A 23,179-nucleotide genomic window follows, 5' to 3' on the forward strand; every position below is an offset into this window, starting at 1 on the left:
ATGGCTGGATAAGTTTTTAGTTTGTGAAAACATCTTAGTGAAGTTTCCGAATTTTTACAATACAATATTGCTATTTTAATTACAAATGATTGTCCTGTAGATCTAGATCTAAGGTAAATTAGAAAATTAGAGTCCTAAATCTTGTAGAATATTTAATGTTATATCAAAATGAAGATTGTTAAGGATTTGAGTTGGTGATATCTAGAAGATGTACGAAATAGGACTTTCAACGGTAGGTTGATATAAAAATTGAAGAAGCTTAAAACGGATTTAAATATTTAGTGGAGGGGGAATGTAGGGTCAGCCACACATAAGAGTTAAAAGCATTTAGGAGAAGTTAGATGGAACAATCGAGGAGATGGAAAGGAGGTCAGTTGAGATAGGGTTTGGAGTAATCTTAGAGAAAAGTTGTGAATTGTGGAGGTTGATTAGAATTAAGGAATAGGTGACTAGCCAAAAGGCAAGGATGAAGTGGTGGAGAGATGATGATCATAATAGCAAATATTTGTATAGAATAGAATGACTAATGTTAGATGAAGGACAAATGACGTTGCACTTGTGGGATTAGATGGGATAAGACTAGAGGATCGGTGGAGATAAGAAAATAGGATAAAATTAGAGACACAATTTCAGTATTAAGGAAACTTAGTTGTTTTGCTAGATAGACTACATTTTAATAAACAAAATGAGAATCAGAAGAAAGAATTAGAGGCACAATTTATGGACATGATGTTAAGAATGTGGTATATGGAAGGTGATCGAAATAGAGCACCAAGGATCCATTATGAGGGGTAATAAATAAATTGTTCTAAAGTGATAGTTTCTAAAATTCTATAAATGTATCTTTCTTGACTAATTTTTGTATCAGTTATAGTTCTAAAAATTTAGAACTAAAAAGCAATTTAAAACCCTAGTTGGAACTGAAAAAGTATCAGTTCAAACCAATTAATCGAACTCATCAGAAACATCGGTTCTGTTTCATAGGCCTAACTGGTTTGAAATATAAATGCTCAGCCCGTCGTTTAGACATGGTAAATAAATTTGTAAGAACAAAAACAAAAAGGAGGCTTTGGCAAACACGTGTAAACACCATTGATATCCAACTACAAGATTAACAGGTTAAGGTACTGCTAGAAAAATGATTCAAACCTCCATGATAAAGAATAATAATTAACGATCAGTAAATAAATAAAACATCAACAGGGTTGGAAGAATTCTTCCTTTTCGTTAACAATATACTGACTTGTATCATCAATAATAACTCAGGCTTTGAAGACAACTTCAAAAAATATTTTATATATTATATGTGTCTAAACTCCCGCAACAACATGCACCGACTTAAACTCAAAAGGACTTCTAACTTCAAAAAAAAAAAATAGAAAAAACATAAATAGATACCATTATATAAAATGTCCTAATAGGACCACGAAGACATAATACAGAAGGGTGGAGAGGTTGCACTCCCTGCCATTTGAGCAGAGGGAAGAATGCGCACTATGAATTATTATGCACCATATAAATTATGACTACATACATAACACTCCCAATGGAAAAGCATAATATATTTTTTCCGATTAGGCACTGATACAGAAGAGAGGAACATACAGTTTATTTCCCGGGGAATGCAAACGTTAACCGCTCTCTGTGTCGAGTCAGAATCTGATTCTTTGGAGATGAGGGCCTCCCTCCAACACCAGCTTGGCGCAACATCTCTGCAATAGTCACTCTTAATGTCATACCCACCATAAAACTAATGAGTTCATTATCATGTTAATAGAAAGAAAACCATAAATAAGAAAATAAATGACAGAGCTGATTTCCCATCTCTTCAGGTCTGAGGAACAGGCCCAACTAAAGCGCATAATCATTCAGTTTATGTCATTTCACATACACACACTTGCATACATATACCTGCATGCATGCATACCATTATACTTGCACATTCATTCAGTGAGCTGAAATAGAAGTTTCTGTGTGTATAGGCCAAAAAGTTGATAAAGAGTTGAAAGCTCTTCCTAAAATACTTTTCCTCATTGTTACACTTTCTCTTAAAGTTTCGTGCAATCTTAAATAGCACAAGATTCTGGTGACATGAACTATGACCAGTTCAAACTGCACAAGCACAAAGTGTCTGAAATCATGTGCTTAAAATTGGAACTTACCTCTTTTCCTTTCAAGCTCTTCATCAAGCTCTTCTTTCCATTTCCTCTGCCTCTCAGAGAAGTTCATGCTGCAGAAGAATCAATGATATCATCATTCATACGGTTAAAAATGAGAATTTGTGCTACATAAAAGCAAACATGAGGCACCAGTTAACACACCTGGGATGAATTATTGCCTGCTGCTCACCAAGAAGAAGCTCTTTCCACTCTCCATGCTGAGGTGGCTGAATTTCCTGTAGAGCTCTATCGTGCAATCCATTTATATTTGATGCACGCATGTAATGACTCAGATGACCAGCAGAGTCAACAGCATCAATAGCTGCAGAAAGCCTTCTGCTAGGTACTCGATTCGGCAATCTGCTTTTAGGACATAAATTTGATAAATTCTCACTGTTGGCAATTCCAATTGCGCTAGGAGGACCAGCAGCGTTCACTGTGTTATAGAACTCCTCAAACAGAGGTGTTTGTAGTTTCTTTAGATCTAGAGCCTAGCATAGACATAATATGCGACTGAAACATTAAACTTCCATCAAATATAATCTCATAAGTTGAAATGAAGCCAACAAAAAGATATTATAAATGTTATGGTTATCTCATATTCATTGATTAAAAAATATATATTGGATAGACATCGTACCTTTTCATCCAAAAAGGCTCTTATTTTGGACTCTGTTACTTCATCATCATCCTCAGCTGCTGAGACACCACTGGGAAATGTGAAATCACTTTCTTCCTTACAAGTTACTCCAGGGCTTTCAGCATTACTTTGTAATGATTGAGAAGATAAGTTCAATCCATTACTTTTCACCTCTGGACTCTCATCAAACTTGCAAGGCCAATCATCCATGGGTTCACACACAGGGTTGAAGCTCTGATTTAAAGTACATATTAATTGATTGTAAATCAACCCAATTCTAAACTGTACCAGCAAAAGGACTACAAAGAATCAATTACCTTATTCAAATCAGAAGATGCCAAGACTGAGGGAAACTTTACCGCTGCACTGCAAAAATCATCTTTATCATCTATCTGACACATGTCATCGTCGTAATGTTCTGCTCCCCAGTAGGTACCAGTTTGAGATAAATTCTCAGGACATATGGTGGAGCACCTGACACTGCCCACTATGCAGGATGATCTTCTGATCACAGGACTCATTCTGCAGTACCAGCAGAATTCTAGTATCAGAGATAAAGAAAATTGACAATGGAATATCATGAAATGTTAAAAAAGAAAAGTTGATACTAGAAAATCATTAAAGGCTCAAAACCCACAATATTGGAAAAACTTACGAATTCCTAGGATTCACCCCAGGTGTTGCAATCAAATTCCCAAGTTCCTGATAGATAAAGAAGAAAATGTTAAAATGAAAGTGCAATCAAACTAAGAATGCGTACTACAAACAAACTAACCATAGTAGAATTACAGAACACAGGATGAGCTTCCAGGTGCTCTCCAGTGACAAATGGATGCTGCACATAATTAGGAGAAGTACGTATTATAAGTGAGAAGGCAAGTTTGTAGAACTAGTGCAATGTATTCTATAAATATTTTGTGAAGGAACCAGTCTGGAACTCAGAATCACCTGCAGTAAGTCTGATGCAGATGGCCTTAAGTCAGGTTCTCTGATACAAAAAATTGATGCATAAAAGGGATAAGGACGAAGACATTATCATCAACATAAGCGTAGATATACATATATATATCACCTTTCCAATAGGAAAAATTAGGTGAAAGGAGTGTATGTGCATTGAAACCATAAAAGACAAGAAAAATTTAGGTCAGGACTATACTTCTGTAAACATTTTAATAAAAAGTCTTTTGCCTCCACGGATAGATGTTCAGGGATAGGTGGGTGAGATTTAGTTGTCCCAATATGGAAAAGAGCAGCAACCTGGAAAAAAGCATCTTTTCTTAGTCTTCCAACTACTGAAAAAACAAACTGAATTCATCACATTCTGCTCAGATAAAAGAGAAGCATCATAGCAAAGAGGGTCTATAAGCAGCTACAAGTATGTACCTCCTGATACTGCTGGCTCCACGGAGGCTTTCCTGTAGCCATTTCAATCATAGTACATGCAACACTCCATATATCAGCAGAGCTACAGAATTCAATAATCAAACAGGTGAGCTACCAGAAAGAGTAAATGCTACATGTACATGATTCTGCTTTACCCTATACAATAAAATATAGAGGTTTATGCATTTCAAATCTTTTACAAACTAGAGAACTCTGGAAGATTTATCATGGATCACTCAGAATTCTTTTCTCTCTCTTTTGGAGAATCTTCAGAACAAAATGTGCAGTGATCATTTACTTTCTGTAAGTAGTACAGTAAACAAATTCTTTAAAATATCAAAAGGTATAAAATTTCACCTATGCTTGTATAATTCTTGATTGGTTCCTGCTTTCCGTCCAAAAGAAGAGTAAAAAGAGAGACTTTACATTGTGCAAAAAGCAGTAGCACCCTCACAGTGATAAAGGTAGGGCTTTCAAATGTTTGAATACTACTATTCATCTAGATACATATACATCTACATATATATTGTTTCAATCTTCCTTATTAGATAACTAGCTCACAACTAGCATGCTCAAACTCCCGTACACTTACTTGCCTCTATGAATAAACTCAGTCATCCGCAAACATCTTCTATGTTATTAGACCTATCAAACTTCGACGAGTTAGCTTCTCTACAATCATTCTATTTTACTCAAAGACCAGTTTCCAGCTCTTCTAGTACAGCATTCAGTTTTCCAATCATCCTTCTCAAACCACCCCAACCAATCCTCTTGTCTCCATTGATGATGTTGAACAGCTCCCTGTCAAACTGAACTCTCTCAATTTCTCTTCGTGGAGAGTGCAATTCGATGGCTTCCTAACAGGCTATATCTCATGGGACATGTAAATGGCACATCAGCCGCTCCTCCCAAATAGATTCAAAAAGATAGGCAGAATTTTCCAAATCCACAGTATACTCACCAGTTGCACCAGGACAGCCTGCTGCTTAATGCCATTGTTTCTTGCACCTCATAGACATTCATTTCTCCTATGCCAAGACCTCATATGATGTTTGGCAAAGACTTTCTATGTTACATGCTAATAAGTCCAGCTTCCTGATCATGGACCTCTTAAGTCTCAGTTACTTCGTACCCAACAAGAAACAGGCAGTCAATGAATATTTGCAACTGATGCAAACCATGGCTTATGATTTGGATGTGGCAGGTGCTGCAATCAGTGAAGAAGACTTAGTAGTACACGCCCTTAATGGACGCGGCAATGGATGCACAGAAATCATTGCAATCACTGAAGCCCATGACAATCCCCTAAGTTGAAGAACATGAAAAGTTAACAGCGTATTAGCTACAACTCCACTATAACGATAGTGTTACCATCATGCAATCAGCTCACTTGACTTGCAGAACCAACACCACTCCTCCGAATCAGGGTCACTCATTATGGTCTCCGAACGAGTCATCTGTAGGTAGTCAACCCTCATCAAAAAAATCTCCAGTTGCTTCTACCAAGAGACCTGTCTGCCAAACTTGTGACGGAATAGAGCATAGTGCCGTTATCTGCTACTGAGAGAAGCAGTTCTTTAACTCTAACATGGTGTCAATTATGTTGCATCTTAACCTCATTGAGACAAATCTCGGCTTATGGATTGGGATCCCACCTCCCATGTAACACAAGCTCTTTATAACCTATTCATTCATTAGGATTATGATCCATATAGCAATAACTAATACTAGTTCTAAAAAACTATCATTTTCTAAGATTTTTACTCTACTTCACATCGTTAATCTACTATATATGCAGAAGAATTTGATTTTCATGTCTCAGTTAAGAAAAGCTAGTCCAAGTTTCTGTTGAATTCTTCCTAACCATTTTTTGGGTGACAGGCTCATACCCAAGGGCTCTCCTGACCCACCAACCGAATGCTGATGATATTTGCCCCCTGTCCATGACAACCTCTCCCCTGAAATATCTTGCCTTGGAACCAGTTTATACTGATTTATTGGGAATATCTCTTCTATTTCCATTTGATAACTACATATGTTTTGTCATGTTTGTGATAAGTACGGTTTTGTTGTAGGAAAGAATAAGCAGATTTGTTCTCTCTACCCCTTGTTTAAATAAGCTCCATTTTGCAACTCTCTGTTTGTCCACAAAGATGATAAATTCACTATGTACTACCTTGTGTATGTGGATGACCTTGTCTTAACAGCCAATTATGGTGCTTACACGAAACAATTTCAAGTTACATTAGCCATTGAAGTCTCACTCAAGAACCCCTAGTCACTGCAATTACTTTTGGATGTAGAAGTGAACAAAACTTCCTCTTCATTGCTCTTTTCTCAAAAAAAGTACCTTCATGACCTTATTGCGAAAAATGACATGCTTGCGTCCAAGCCAGTAAATAAACTGATGTCTGCTTCAAAACCATTGTTACTCAACGATCGTACTGCAGAAATTGAAGCATCATTTACCACCACACCATTGGCGCCCTGTAGTATCTGTGTATTACTCACTTGAAATTTTGTTTGTTGCTCAATTCATGCATAAGCCCACTGAGATTCAGTGGCTTGCTGTGAAACAACTACTTCGATGTCTCAAAGACACTCCTACTCATGGTATTCCTCTCAACAAGTCCTCTGACTTGTCTCCAATTCAAACTGCTTACTTGGATGCTGATTGGACGGGTGATGCCAACTCTGAACTCTCAACTTCAGCTCACATCATCTACTTCAATAGCTTTCCAATTTCCGAGAGGCGCAATGCAAATATCAGTTGCAAGATTATGCACTGAGGCAGAGTATAGATCCGTTACCTCTACCACATCTGAGCTGGTATTGATTCATAAAAAAATTGCTGTCTGAATTACATTTCCCCTCCCCAAATCTCCTTTGATCAACTGTGATAATTTGGGTGCTAAATATCCCTGCTAATCCGCTTCTTCACTCCAAATGAAACATATTCAAATGTTTGAATAGTCCTATATATCTAGCTGCATGTATATACTAAGTTTAGACTGTTCTCATGAAATAACTAGCTCAGAAGTAACATGATCTTTGTAACTAGCTCTGACAAACAAAAGAAATACCACTGGTTAAAGATAGAGTCACTTTTCTGTCAAAGTCTCGCACATCTAATCTCACAATCTTTTCCTCATTATAGCTAAATACGATATAGAGTTGAGGCAACAGAATTGCAAGCATTTCCACATAGAATCTTATGCAAAAAGACATTAAATAAATAAATCCATAAGATCAATGTAAACCAGCAAATTAGCCAAATTTTATTTGTTACATGCTCAGACTTATAACATTTAAAACCAAATATTAAAAGGAAAATTCCTAAGATGACACCTAACAGATTAACCAGCATCTCAAGCATTGAAATGTGCAGCATGGTGGAATAAAATCGAATATCCAATTTGCATATATAGAACCCAGATGCTATAGTTCAGAAACTCTGATGTCAAAACTAAATTTGAAGTTTACACATCATGATTTCAGCACAGGGTTGTGCTTATTGTCATTCACGTTAAGAGCATAATCCGATAACCGACCGTTTCAAAAACTAAAAGAAATTAGAGATACATTTTATAATCTATCATCGTTATGCTTAAACATTTTCCTTACAAGCTATGTCCAGTCTGGAGAATAACTTCAGGAGCCATCCAATATGGAGTACCCTTCATTGACTTCGCACCGTTAATAGTAGCCTACAGAAAAATAAGAATCTAAAAGTTGATGTGCCCGTAAAACCATGAAATGTAAACTAATCTAGTGGATAGAGGAAGATGAGAGAGAAGGGGAGAGTAATGGAAATACCAGCTCCACAACTTTTTTTGATGCACCAAAATCTGCAAGTTTAATACATCCTTTGTTATCAACCAGAATGTTTGCTCCCTGAAGGAAGCCGACTTACTGTTAGAGAAACATACATAAAGAGGCGAGCAGCGAAGTCAAGTCCATACATATCAGTACGAACGGTACCCCTCTATCAGAGGTAAAGTGCCTAATTTTCACACTGGCGAAAGTAATGGTCAAAACCGATCATAAAGCCAATATAGCAATACCATTGGTTCTAATACAAAATATTTTTAGAGTTCAAAATTTTTAAAATAAAACAAAATAAAATATTTAAAAAATTAAGGAAATGAAACTAGTAAGTTTATTCTTTAAAAATTACAAAATAAAAAGAAAAAAAACTGAAGCTAAAAGAATTATCATTTTATCTAGGCCCACAACCTGATGATAGTGCTAAGTTCGTTTGTATTTGTTTTAATATGCTATCTGTGTTTTTTTATTCCTAAATTATAAGTTTTACTTTGTTAATATATTTGTATATTAAATATTTAGACACCATTTCTATTGTTTATGTTGTAAAAGAATAATATCTTATTTGATATTTTACATTGAGTTTGCAAGTTAATTTTAATATAATAATATTACTAATTATTATAGTTTATATATGTGCTACAAACCATAAACTACGGTAAATTCCAAAAATAACACTGAAATTTATAAACATTGGCACGTACTGCTGCCAAATTAAAACCGAGATACTAGCTCATACTGCATTTACCGTCTTTGAGTGAGAGATATTTGGGGCCCCATTATTTGTCAAAAAGTGCTCTGATTTTTATTTCTAACTTATATACATATTTATTCGCAAAATAGGTTTAGTTGACGAAAAAAAACAAGAAGGAAAATTAGCATTGAGAAGATGGTATATGTTTTTATCTATATAAATTCAGAAATAAAATCTAGGTCTAGTTTCTTGCCGCTACTCAGGCCTTATTCTATACAGAAGAAGAGAGAAGGAGAAATACCTTGATATCCCTATGCATAATGCCATTCTTGTGTAGGTATTCAAGTCCCAACAGTAGCTGCTTAGTGTACATTCTTACAACCTATTTATATAGGAAATGAAAATTGCACATCAGCTTCAGTTCCATAATTCTCAAACATTCTGTATAGTCGAAAACAACAGTCACTTGTTTCAAAAAGAAAAAAAAAAACCAACAATCACTTACAGACTCAGGAAAAGATCCGAATTTTCCCAATAATGATGAGATAGAACCGCCAGGAACAAATTCCAACAAGATGTTCAAAGAATCATCCTCTCTTGCAGTCCCCAAATATCTCTAAGAAATCCCCAAAAGAAAAAAAAAATAGCTTGTCTGTTTTCACCATCCTTAAGTTGTAGCATACAAGAAAATTGGTATATCGCACTCACCACTATGTTTGGGTGCGACAGATTCTTCAGGAGCTTAACTTCTTCCTCGAGCTCTCTTATGTGAGCCTGATATAGTTTTTGTTGTGTAAAAGAAATCAATTAAATTCAAAGCCTAACATTGTCGATTATGAGTAGATCTCTTGCTTTCTGGAGCAAAATCATAAACGCATCGAAAATTGCACCAAGAGTATGAAAAGGAAATTTCTAATTAATATGTTTCCTATAATCAATAAATACTATAATATACCCAGAATAAGCACAGCTAAAATACAATCCTCACCTGAGTTTTCTCCTTGGAAGCACTACTTGCCGCAATCAAGACCTATAGCGACAAACAAAATTTGAATTGAAAAAATCAAAATAAACCAAAACTAGAGGAAAAAAGAAAATGATATCTCCAATATCTAGAATGGTGATACCAAAGTTAATTGACCTGTTTAACAGCGAGAAGCTCTCCAGAATCGAGGTTCATGCCCATGTAGACTCTGCCAAACGCGCCACAACCGATTAACTCGCCCTTCCTCCACCGGATCGCTGGTGCTTCATCCTTTTTAAGTGACGGAAAAGCCGGTACCGGCGGCCTGGGGAAGAAGCCGATGCGCGATTTTCGAATGCTGGAACCAATCTTCTCAACGAAGCCGCTGAATCCTCCGCCATCATCTCCTGATGTAGACCGGAAAACGAGGGATCGACGAACTGATCCGATGATGTCTTGCATTTTTATATCATTAATATGGCCGTTTGGGTTTAGGGCTTTGCTGATTCGCAGAGAGAGTTTGAAGCAGGCAGACAGTAGAAATTTGAAGGAGGGAAAAAGGAAGGGGGTATGCTTTTCAAACATAAAGAAATAGAAAATTCAAAGAGTAGTTTCAAATTTGCAATTATGCCCTTGTAGTTGTCCAAAGTTCTGCATTTGGCGAGTTTTTAACTTTTGTGGTGGTTTCTTGTAATTGTTGAAAGTTGTCGGCGTTGTGCCTCCATCCATATGTAACAGAACAAATATTTAAATATAATATATTTAAAATAAGTTATTGAACTGAATAGATAATACAAGTTTATTAAGTTTTATTACTTTATTTATGAGTTAGTAAATACATAATTTATAAATTATAAATTGTATCCAAAATATACAGATAAGATTATTTTCAATAAATAAAATGATCAAATTTTGATTTTTCGTAATAATTTTAATATATATGTATATATCTTTTAGACAAAATAATATAAAGTAAGAGTAAAGTATTAAGTTTTTTTAAACTGACTTATATTTTATTGTTTATTATGTTAATAATAATTTTAAAAAAAAATATGATTTTTGAAAATAAAATTTTAAAATATTAGTTATTACCTTTTTTTTTAAAGATTATTACTTAATTGAGGGATAACTTGATCAAAGTGGATGAGTAAAAAATGTAAATAGAAAAAATAAGAATATGGTCATTTGCAAGGCGCTTATATATGTGTGTGTGTATATATATATTAGAATTCTGTAAATTTTTAAGAGACATTTGTATTTTTTGGTTAATAATAATATTTTTTAAAAATTTATGAACTCCTTTAAATTTTATGAATTCTGTCTAAAAACTTTATAACAAGAGTTTATAAACTATATTACTTATAAATTTAATAAATGCTTAAAATATATTAGAACATTTTTATAAAAATTAAATTATCCTATTAACGAAAAAAAAAAGACTTTGACTTTGTCAAACGTACTCCCCAGTACTAATGAGTCATTTCTGGAATCATAAAGTTTGTTACCTTTTCATCTATCATTTTACAAAAAATGAAAATTAATTGTGTAAATGGTAATATATTTTCTTCTTTTTCTTTTTAATTTCCAAAAAAATTCCAGAATTATTATTATTCATGCATTGAAATATTTATTAAGTCAAAGATTATATCTTTTTTAAAAGATATAAAATTAAATTTTTTTAAATTGTGATAAAATAAAAATCCTATAAGTTATTACTAATAGAGTTGAGTTATAACTTAATAGAATTTTTCTCTTAATATAGAACACTAAATTTACAAAATATTCAGAAACTAACATACAACTAAATAACTTATAATTTATTTATAAATTTTTAGAATTTTTTAAATGTTGAAAAATTAAATCTCCTAAAATTGTGAATAAAATGAAGTTTCTCTACACCTTGGATTGCTTTTTTTAAAGACAAAATGATGAGCATCATCAAGGAAAAACATTCTATAACAATAATGGAACCAAGGAAATAGGAGTTTCCATAACAATATAACTACTACCAGTTGACTTCAATCAAACTCCATTTATAATAATATGAGCTATCAATTTACATTTTATAGGAATTCAAGAAACCAAAATATAAAAGAACTTGAAGAATAAAGGTTATTTAATATAAGACTAATTTTAGCATGAAGTGATGACTTAAGTAAATTGATAATATATTGCAAATCTCACTCAAATCTTATGTTTATGAGTCCAAATAATTAACTATATTTCATAAATTATAACTTGAGCCTTTGCACTATTAATATTATAAGAGTAGGTATGCACCTCATTCCTATAAAGATTACACTGTCCAACCATCACTGCTAACTAAAGTATTACATTTAAGCTTCAAATAGCCCTACAATGGTAGAGACCACATCCTCAACATATTACTATCCCTACATCAATAGTGTGAGCCTCAATCTCCAATAGAAGGTCAAGTTCATGGATGAAAAGTTTTTGTATTAAAACATGAAGTGTTACTCACATCTTCTAATGTACTCATTGATTATAGGCCCATCAAGTACCCCATAATACGTATAGTCCCCATGTTAGTCCCTCTAATTCAACATTGTGAGTATTCATAATAACTATTCATACAAATGTGCATGTTGTTAATGAGCCAGACATAAAAGATTTAACATCCAAGCCTTTTGGCAAACTAACAATGATAAAAGAGATGGATTATATCTTCCTCAGCTTCATCATCCACTAGAAAAATAAGATCAGTAACTAAACTTTCTTTCATTAATTGTTTACAAAGAGACAATATATCCCTTATTAATTGGCACATTGTATGTTTAACCCTTAATAAAGTATTTGCAATTAATATTTTCTTCCAATTAAATAGGGAATAGATTGAGGTAGATCTTGGCATAAAAGCATATTGGATGTTCTAAGCCACATTTTAACCAGATTTCACCGAATATGTTCCATTTGATTCATATGTCCACATAGGCTTATCTGGAGGCAATCTATAACCCAAAGGAATGCACTAAAATTTTAATGGCTTCTTGGAAAACAAAGAGTGTACTAAAGCATTACTCCAAATTCCTTGTCTTATTGAATTAAATCTAACACTTTTTTTCCATCATAGTACCACAAAGGTCTAGCTGTCCAGACCCTCCGAAGGATAAGGCTCGTGACTCACTTATCTTCCTATACTCTTACACCGCACTCGTTCCCAAGAGGCTAGTTTAACTCTTCTTTAAACAATTCTCTATTTATAAAATACTCCACTAAGTGTGACTAGGGTACTTCCTCAATCTTATTTTAAGAAAATCACTATTTATAAAGTACATGGTTTGCAACAGTTTAAACAATAAAGACTTATGCTTAGCAACCGACTGTCGAGCTTACTTTGCAATAAATGTTCTTTTAAACATTCGACGTCTTGGAAACCTAAAACCAATATAGACTTAGAGGAACAGAAAGAAAACCATATAAACTTATGTACTTTTCTTTCCTTTTCTTTCCCACCATGCCATAAACCCATGACTAACTTCTCCAACTACATGCAAATAGACTTAGGAAGAAGAAACATATTCATCAAGTATATAGAAATTGGTTGTGCCACTATCTTTATCATAACTTCCCTACCACTTCTTGATAGTTTTGAAGGACACCATCCTTTTAATCTTCTATTCAAGAAAGCGACAAGAAAATCAAACATGTTATATAAAGAATGCCCTACCATAATTAGGAGATCCAAGTACCTTTCATACATATCAACCAATTGTACACCTAAAATCTCCCCCAATTATTGCCTCATCAATACAATAATTCATTTGGAGAATGCGATTGCAAACTTGTGAAAATTAATAAATTGCCCCAAGGCAACAATGTACTTCATCAAAATATCTTGAACTTTGGATTTACACTTGTGTGGCATATGCCTGAAGATCAAATTGTCATCAACAAATAACAAATGGGATATGTAGGGCGTCACTCTCGCACTCTCCAAACCATGAATATCACGTCTCCTGTTTTTTTTTTAATATAGTTAAAAATGTCTTTGGACGTAAAATAAATAGATAAAGAGAGAGAGGTTTACCCTGTCAGAGACCCCTCTCAAGTTGGATCACTCACGAGAATTTTCACAAATAAAAATAGAATAATTAATAATTGTAATGCATGACATAATCAAGAAAATGAACCTAGAATGGAAATCTAGTTGAACAAGCAAACACTTCAAAAAGTTTTAAGAGACTATCATAAGCCTTATTGATATCTATTTTAAATGCAAAAGAATTATGTCTTGAGCATTAATTTTGTTTCATGTGGTGGAATAATTCAAAAGCAATCAATGCATTATCTATAATACGCCTATCAAGAATGAAAGTAGTTTGTGAAACATGCACGTTATTAGCAATGAAATTTTGAAATAGTTTACTATGTATTTTGTAGCCAATTCATGACCACATTATACAAAGTTATTAGATGTAAATCTAATAGAGACTTAGGACCAAATATTTTTGAAAGTAAAGTACTAAAAGTCTGATTTATACTAGTAAAGGAGACATTAGTGTTTAAAACTTAAAGAACATGAGTGATAACATCATAGTTAAATATATGCCAAAATTTTCAAAAAAATATAGGGGCATACCATTGGGATCAGGTGCCTTAGTAGGGTGCATTTGTGATAGTGCAGTATGAACATCATCATCGAGTACAACTCCAACAATTGTGTGTTCATCTCCCCACTTACTTTGGGCTTCACTACCATCTCTACCTCATGAATATGGGCTTCTGACCCACTCTTAAACACAACATAAAAGTCTCCTATAAACATAGCCTCGATCATTCTACTCAATCACCCACCTCCCAATTTCATCCCTCAACCACCTAATGAAGTTTCATGGCCTTCTTTGAGTTGCAATAGAATGAAAAAATGGATATTTTTATCTTCCTACTTTAGACAATCTGCTCTAGACCATTGTGTCTATGATATCTCCTTCTAATATAACTCCTTAAGTTCTCCCATTTTGCCCTTATACTTTTTTCATATTATCCCTTTATAATAGAGTTACATTTCTCTCTTAAAATAGAGCAATAAATTTAAAAAGATTTTCTCAAAGTATTCTATATTCATAAACTAACATAAAACTAAACAAAAAAAACTAGTCAATTTATTATTTAGAGATGTTTATAAACCAATCAAAACTAATTACTAGGATTTATTTGTGAATTGTTAGAATTATACATAATAGTAAAACATGAGTTTTTAAACTTACTTTCACCAATTTTTTGGTCACAAACAGAAAATAAAAACAACAAAAAAAAAAACGCGGAACTAACTAATACTCTATGAGGCGAGCTTAGGTAATGTCACAATTATCCATATATATGTGATAAGATTGTCTGAAGCCTCAGTCACTCTACTGATACCCTCAGAGGAGTTATGGGCCCAATGGACTAGACGGTCGGTGCACGTATTACCTTCACGGAGGATGTCAGAAATCTGAATGTCCAGTCACGTATAAGATACTCTCTGATTTGGCTCTCAGCCCTTGTGCTAGTTGCGCTCTTGCTTCTAGCATGATGAAAGAGCTGACAAACATTTTGGAAGTCCACTTACATGACGAACTTTCTGATTTCTTTCCCCCAATCAAACTTGAAGTCTTTTATCCTGGCTATTACAAATAAGCCCATTGATAGAAGCATCACTAGGATTATGAAGGCTGATTCATCAGTATTGACCTTGCATTAGTCAATAGGAAGGGCGCTCCATTCCACATGTGGGTGACGGACGAGCTCGTTGTCATTGTCAAGATGGACAGGTCTAATATGGACCTTCTGAGATTCAAGAGCCATGCTAAAAATCTCATTGCTTGAAATCTTGTAATCATCATCCCCTTCCTCGTGCACCAGCTCATTCATCTTCTTTTACAAGAGCCAAGTTGTAGCAGGGAAGATGGATTTTCAACTTCAGATACCTTATACACTGTCTTTAGAACTCATACTCCATTTGATCTACCTGTCTAAAAGGAGAGAAAAGAAGGAATTAGTGATTTTTTTATCAATTAAATCACTTCATGCTGTTTAGACATTTGACAATCACGAATAGTATGCAAGACTATCTCATTGAATGTGTAGCATCTAGGACACTGATCATCTTGAGTCAAATCATTTGTGTTTCAAGACTGAGTTGCCTAGAGGCAAAGAAATATTTCTTCCTATAAAATTCTCCAAAAGAAAGAAAATAAGAAAAGTTCATGCAATCTCCAGTGATGGTCAACTCAAAGTTATTTGTATATTATTGGTAAAACTGAATATTTGAAGTTTAACAGACCCATCTTTTTCTTTTCTTTTTCTTCAAATGAGATGAATGGACTTTTATCACAAAACAAAATTCTTACTCATTTCTTTTTAAGGATATGACTTTACCTACCAATAAGAATACTAGTAATTTGTATATAATGATCTTAATGTAGTTATGAATTTCTAACTTTATCAAGTCAAATTAATCATCTAATTTTCAGTTTGATTCAGATAGGTAGACGAAAAAGAATAGTATTTTTTAAATTAAAAGAGAAACTGCAATTTTAATAATCAAATGAGAAAAAGAAAATTGCAATTTTAGATCTAAAAGATTTATTTCAAACTGAAGCTTTATCAGAGGAATGTTCAAACATTTACTGCTACGCCAAAGATCTAACAGTGTTAACAGCAAGGTGCCATTTTATTGAAATATCATTCATGCACAAAGGACCAATTGCATCAATTATAATCATATTGCTTTTGTAACAACATCTTTTATTGTTCAAGTGACCATCTCTAAATCCTCAAATCACGGAAGCTCAGGAAAAAAAATGAAAGAAAAAAAGAATAGTAAAATTAAACATATGCAGCAAAATACAAACAACAGTGATACTCGGGAAAAGATTCTGATCTGTGCTTAACATATGTCTAATATATCAAATGATGGTAATTGTTCATGACAGAGCATTCTGCAAAGAACATGCATGTCACCTTTTAGTCTTTTGCTCAACTAAGAGATTATGTGAAAAAACATGTTCCGTTTGGCTTAAGCAAAAAAACTAATAACTACTTAGTTAATAAGGAACAAACATACCAATGCAAGTGAAAACTGCCATGCAATAACCAGTGCAGATTTCTGTTTCAGAGAACTGCACATGAACAGAGGTAAATAATTAATAGAAAAGGATAAAGATGGGAAATTAATTAAGCAAGTGAAGAAAGAACGAAAAACAGTGGAAGGAATGAAGGAAATAGATGTTAACTAGCTATATTCCTTTCTTTCCTCACCTCTTTCTCTTTCCTTCTCTCTCAACAGGGAAAACAGAGTTTAATTGCACAGTTTCAACCTTGAGGAAGACATGGAGATTGACAAGAGATGGTAACTGCATTCAACGATAGGAAAGGAAGGAATTCGATTCGCATGTAATTAAAATGAAAGAATTCTCCATGTATTGCATCCAAGGGTGACTTGTTGAAAATCTGAAACCCTTCCAACCATCAAAATGTAATGCTTCTGATCTCCATTATTTTCATGAAACCTTTCCAACATGTATGGCCCTTTGAGAACAGTTGAGACAGACACTGCTCTTGATACCTTGAGAACATATTAAAAATTGCTAAATTTGATCTTTCTAAATCAAGCTTCAATCACTGAACTATGACAAAAAAACAGGTTTGTTGACCTCAAATCTTGATCCAGCTCTTTCCAGCTTCTTTTATGCCCATTTTCTTTGAAGCTTCCCTCACTTTACTTAAATGATCCCACATTCCAAGTGTTGCATAAACATTTGAAAGCATCACATATACGGAATGGTCTCGCGAAGAGGTTACAAGTAGGCGTTCTGCAATCACAGTAACCAGTTTGATATTCTTGTGAATGGCGCAGGCTGCAAGCATGGAGCTCCATATAGTTTTATCAGGCTCAAAAGGCATGTTATCAATCAATTTCTCCACCTCTTTGAAACGGCCAACTTGAGCAAGAAGATCTACCATGCAATAATAATGCTCCAATTGGGGCTCCAGTTGGTTTTTATATTTCATGAACCTAAATATGGTCCATGCATCTTCAACTAAGCCAGCATGTCTACAGGCAGAAAGAACTCCTAAAAAGGTGACCTCATTTGGTTCTAATCCAGATTGTATCATCTCATAAAAAAACCTAATAGCGTCCTTTGCTCTTCCATTTTGTGCACATCCCATTATGATCCCAGTCCAACAAACAATATCTCTTTCTGATGTACAGATGAACAAAGCTAAACTATCCCCAATTTCACCACATTTTGAGTACATGTCAATCATAGATGTCATTATAACCCCTTCTGATTCGTAACCAATCTTAATACAGAAAGCATGGACCTGCCTACCACTTCCAAGAGATGCTAAACTTGAACATACTTTCAGAATGCTTGATATGACAAACTGATCTACATTATGGTCCATCTTAACCATATCAGTAAAGAGAGAAAAAGCTAATGAGTTAAAACCCATTTTAGCACAACTGATTATTAGACCGGACCAAGTAACACTATCTTTCTCTGGGAGCCTATGGAACAGGGCTAAAGCATCTTTGACATTTCCTAGTTTTGAATAGAGATCTATAAGAATGCTTCCAATGACACAGTCTAATTCAAATCCACTTGTGACAACTAAACCATGCACCTGAAGCCCAAGTCTCAAATTGAGTAAGTTGATGCAGATCTTTAAGATACTACTGAAAGCATAGGAATCAATGCACAAACCAGAAAAATAGATTTGCATAACCAGATTGAGAGCTGCTCTATTTTCTTCATTGACAACATACCCAGATATCATAGAATTCAGAAGAGAGACTTTATCGTATGTCCTTTCAGTAGACATGTACTGATTGAATAGCTTTTCTGCTTCATTTAAGACACTGCAATTGGAATACATATCAACAAGCGCAGAAGCAATGAAACAGCTGGACTCAAAACCTGACTTTAGGACATAGCACTGAATCTGCTGACCCGTAGCTAATGAACCAAGATAGCTACAGGACTTAAGTGCACATGGTAGTGTGAATTCATCAAGCCTAAGTCCTTTCCTATGCATCATACACAAAAATTCCAAACCTTGTGGACTTCCACTATCTGCAAAGCCAGCAATGATGCTATTCCAAGACACAATATTAGGTTCAGGCATTCGACGAAACAAATGCACCGCCTCCACCATCAAACCTGCTTTACAATACCCAGCAATGATTGTATTCCATGAAGTGGAATTTGCATTCAAAATCTCACCAAAAGCTTTCTTGGCAAGACTCAAACTTCCACACTTAACGTACATGTCTGAAAGGGTATTCATCAAAACAACATCCTCCTCCAATTTGTATCTATATATCCTTCCATGAATCAATCTACCAAGTTCAGTGTCACCTACAAGACTACATGCTTTCAAAACAGCAGAGTATATGAACCCATTGGGCACCTCTAAATGAGAACGCAACATATGGTTGTATAAACTGATAGCTTTATCGGGTCTACCATTGCTGGTATATGCAGACAAGGTTGTGGTCCATGTTACAACATTCCTCTCGGGCATTTCATCAAACAGTTTCTGAACATCATTTACAAAGGCAAACTCATTGTACATAAAGATTAAATGGTTGGCAACGAAAACATCGCGGGAGAACCCGTGTTTGAATAAGTGACAGTGAAATGATTTTCCATGCTTCAAAGCTTTAACCTTTCCGCAATGGCGTAGAGCTAGTATGACAGGCGTCAAATCCATGAATGCCCATGAATGGCACCAACTAAGGGGAGATACGTTGATTGTACTTAAAATGGCATCTCCGGGAGCTACAGCTACAAAGTTGAGGTTTTTGGTTGTTGCAACAGTTGATTGAAATCTTTAATTGTATCTTCAGTCAAGCATACTTTCTTACAGCGAGGAATAAACTACATAACGTCTAGATGTAAATTATCAAAAAAACCAGTAGGCCGTAAAATGTAAAAAGGGTGAGCTAAGGAGTGCTCATTTAGGTCTCGGTTAAGTAAGAGAGAAAACCCACCCGCTGATACACCCAAGAAAGCTTAGGAGGGAAAAATGGAGCAGATGAAGAAGACTCGGGTAGAAAACAGATATTAATACTAATTTGAAACAAAATCCCAAGAAAAGTATAGTTAGATTTTGTTTATTTGTGTTGCAAAACTTTAAAACAATAATTTTTTTCTCACTAATTCTCGAATGAAATGAAAACGAATGTCAATTTCGTTCATGAAAAGCAGAATTTTTAGCCATTATAATTGAAGCTTTGTTGTCACAAAATTTTGTATTGCAAGGCTCTTGATGAAGATTGACAAGAAATCATTTCAAACATATAGCTTGACATTAAAAATGGGTGAAATGGATTTTACAATCTAATGATCCAGCAGCACAACACAAGATCATTTTAAGAACTTCAAATCTAATGTATCCTAAGTTTTAAATCCAACTATAAGAAATTGTTATGGACTTATATAAATTATATTATCAACATGTAAGCAGATTGTACAAACGGGTTGTTAATTTTATTTGTTTAATTACGACTCCTTTTCATTTCTTTTGAACTTACGTTCTAAAAAATATCAATCAATTGAGCTATGCTACTCATGTGAGACTTGTTTTAAACCATTATTTTTTTTTCTTAACTTGTACACTTGTTCTTCTTTGCCATTAATCACAAACCTTGAGGATATATAACAAACTTCTTTTTTTTAATTTACTATATTGAGAAGGTTTGATTAAAGCCAAATTGATAAACATGCAATTATAATTATGAAATAGAGCAAAGGAAATTCTTACCTATTCAAAATAAGCAACAAGTAAAAGTGTTCTTTTGAAATCAACACCTTGCTTCTATTACTACTCCTTTATAACCAAGCAAGCATTTTGCTTATATGTACTTTTATCTATCTATCATTTTGTTATAAATAACAACTTTAACTTAGTAACATCTTTATCATCAGGTAAACCCATTAACTTCTAAGTCTCATTGTCTAGTAGCCATGAGTTCTCCTTTATTACATTTTTTTCACTCTTATTTTTATGTTCCTTCTTTATAAGCTGAAGGATATGTAATTAGTAAAGCAAAATACTAAACTCCTAAAGCTCTTTTAAAGATCTAGACTTTCTTAGAGGTATATAATCTAAAACCTCATTAGAAAGTGCTAAGGTGCTACTGCTTAGAGTTGTATTAGTGAGATTTATAGCTTTTTTAGATTATTACCGCTCGAGATTGAAAGAGTATAACCTAATGAATTTATTGGTGTTAATGTTGGTATGGTATCTATTATTATCCCATTAGTTTAGATAGACCTTCTTATTTTAAAGTGATATAAGAGATACATCCTAATTTGTCACTCAATCATACATAAGTAAACACCTTATATGGACACCAATTATTAATTTTATGGATAAAGCTAAAACATGGAAGATAGATACTTTTGGTTGCATAAGTCAATCTAAAAATTGACTCCTAAAGAGGATTTTGGATATTTAAAAAGCTCTTTAGTGTAGAAGCTATCAATTTCAAAAATATATAAAAGGCACCTTTAAAGTTTAACTCAATGATTTCTTCATGAGAGAAGATATTTTTTGGTTCCAGAAAGCCCATATTAAATGGATTAGTAAAGGAGACTAGAATATGAGTTTTGATCACTATATATATAAGTTAGGAGAAGTCATACTATATATTTTTTCATTGTTAATTCGGATGGTATCCCTATTCTTGACACCACTAAAATCAAGGATATGAATAAAGAATTCTAAGAAGTGGTTACTTAGAAAAGATGACGTCTAGGCCCACTTGACTTACACCTATCCTATTTTGAAATGAATGTAGTAGTTAAAAAAAATGAAATACTAATCTAATTAAAGAAGAAGATATAAGGCTTTAGGATCAATTGACCCCGAAGGTACCTAGACCAAACAACCTTTATTCATTATTCTATTAGACATATCGGGACATATTTGGGTCTAAAATTAAAGAGTTTGTGTGAAGAGTGTATGAAGGATCTATTGATATTAGGTCAATTAATAACAGTCCCATTATGCTCATCCCAAAAAAGACTCTACCAAGACTTCCACCGACTATAGATTGGTTAGTTTGTTAATTGCCTTAAAATAATGATAAAACAACTTACTAAGGTGAATCAATCTAGTTTTTGTATACAGGTGCTACTCTTGACAAGGTTATTATTGTCCAAGAAGAAATTCACACTATGAGAGGTAAAAAGTGAATAAAGCAATGATTAAGGTTGATAAAAAAAAATCTTATGACAAGTTTAATTGGGATTTTAGTGAAGACACCTTTTTGTGGTCGTGCTTCATAATAATTAAAAACATTCTACCGTGCGTTGTATTCAAATCCCTTCTATGAAAATCAACGTAAATGGTGATATAATGAATATTTTTGATCCATTCATGGTATTCACCAAGGGGATCTGCTTCCTCCATATATTTTTGTCCTTCTTATTGAATAACTAGGTCCCATGATTCTTTAGAAAGTTTCTGAAGGGAAATATAAGTCAATTAAAATTAGTTAAAGAGGCAAAAAATTATCCAATTTCTTTTCTTGTAGATGATTTTATCCTCATTACGGAAGCCAATCTGAGGCAAATTAAAATGACTAATGATTGATATGAGTCCTTCTACATGAGCTTTAATAAAAAAAATTAACTTAATTAAGTTTAGGATTTTTCCTCTCAAAATATAAGTAGGGAGGTTGTTTGTAATTTGAGTGACATTAGTTCTATCCCTTTACGTCAGATCTTAAAAGATAGCTTGGTGTGGTTATGGATTCATACTAGGACTTATTATATCACATTCTATGTTATAACGAACGTGGAACCCCCTTCCCCCCTTCCAAATTGGATTTTTTTAATGTGTGAGTTTAACGTGGACTTTAATATGCGTATCAGACTGTCAATTTAATAGGCTCATTTAAAAATGATCAAATATAGTTAAATAATATTGGGTCTTAATGCATCAGGTTTAAATATGAGCTTATAATGTGCAAATACCATTTTTATAATATTTTCATTTTATGATGGACGAAATAAGAATTGCAAAAGTTAGTTGATATAAAAGGTGGTTATGGTCTCCGAATAAATGAGTTGTTATTTTATTTTTTTGAAATCTCGTTACCAGAAACTAGTTTCAAGGCGCCGTATTAATTCAAAAGATCCTATTACCGAACGTGAATAAATTTTCTACGATGGATTCAGATACGCTTCCAATTATATTTCTTTTTAATTCAATACGATGATATATGTTTAATTTTTACAGATATATGGATTTGAAAAAAAAATTGTTATAAAAATTGGTATCAGAGTCATTTTTCGTCTTGAATTTTTTGAGAAAGTTTTTTTTTTATTTTTTGTTATGTAATTTTGAATTTTAGATTCAAAACTTTAGATTTTGGATTCAAATTCTTAGAGTTTGGATTCGTTTTTGTTTAGTTGAACAAATATATATATATATATATGCAGAAAATTAAGAAATATATATAGTAAGAAATAAGTATTGTGTATATATATATA

At 33.6% G+C, this 23,179-nt stretch overlaps 2 protein-coding genes across 3 annotated transcripts; both read right to left on the minus strand.

The window, feature by feature from the left end:
* Positions 1-1,376: 1,376 nt before the first annotated feature.
* NP3 (NPK1-related protein kinase 3) lies at positions 1,377-10,237 on the minus strand. The gene is made up of 17 exons (XM_022043570.2): positions 9,843-10,237; positions 9,690-9,731; positions 9,410-9,475; positions 9,207-9,317; positions 9,003-9,083; positions 7,999-8,076; positions 7,807-7,889; positions 4,183-4,264; positions 3,956-4,056; positions 3,748-3,787; positions 3,575-3,634; positions 3,455-3,501; positions 3,117-3,321; positions 2,800-3,033; positions 2,322-2,650; positions 2,163-2,230; positions 1,377-1,712 (listed from the first exon to the last, which is right to left on the minus strand). Exons 1-17 carry the CDS (start codon positions 10,125-10,127, stop codon positions 1,609-1,611), a joined length of 2,016 nt encoding a protein of 671 aa, XP_021899262.2. The 5' UTR covers positions 10,128-10,237; the 3' UTR covers positions 1,377-1,608.
* A 4,573-nt stretch (positions 10,238-14,810) lies between these two features.
* LOC110825132 (Pentatricopeptide repeat (PPR-like) superfamily protein) lies at positions 14,811-20,081 on the minus strand. Of its 2 annotated transcripts, none has more exons than XM_088216096.1 (3): positions 16,929-20,081; positions 16,735-16,789; positions 14,811-15,636 (listed from the first exon to the last, which is right to left on the minus strand). In XM_088216096.1, the coding sequence occupies exon 1, from the start codon at positions 19,386-19,388 to the stop codon at positions 17,325-17,327; it is 2,064 nt and encodes a 687-aa protein (XP_088072222.1). In that variant the 5' UTR covers positions 19,389-20,081; the 3' UTR covers positions 14,811-15,636; positions 16,735-16,789; positions 16,929-17,324. The 2 variants fall into 2 exon arrangements, with proteins under 2 accessions (XP_088072222.1, XP_088072221.1); XM_088216095.1 differs by having other exon boundaries at positions 14,811-15,640.
* Positions 20,082-23,179: the final 3,098 nt, after the last annotated feature.

Source organism: Carica papaya, chromosome 3 (assembly GCF_054855325.1).
Source record: "Carica papaya isolate Zhongbai chromosome 3, ASM5485532v1, whole genome shotgun sequence".
NCBI lineage: Eukaryota > Viridiplantae > Streptophyta > Magnoliopsida > Brassicales > Caricaceae > Carica > Carica papaya.

Coding starts and splice junctions, on each gene's coding strand:
- NP3 (XM_022043570.2), bottom strand. CDS start 10,127: ATGCAAGACATCATCGGATCAGTTCGTCGATCCCTCGTTTTCCGGTCT. Junction 9,084..9,206: donor TCGGATCTTTTCCTGAGTCT/GTAAGTGATTGT, acceptor CTATATAAATAG/GTTGTAAGAATGTACACTAA. Junction 4,265..7,806: donor CTCCAGACTGGACATAGCTT/GTAAGGAAAATG, acceptor TGAATTCTGTAG/CTCTGCTGATATATGGAGTG.
- LOC110825132 (XM_088216096.1), bottom strand. CDS start 19,388: ATGGATTTGACGCCTGTCATACTAGCTCTACGCCATTGCGGAAAGGTT.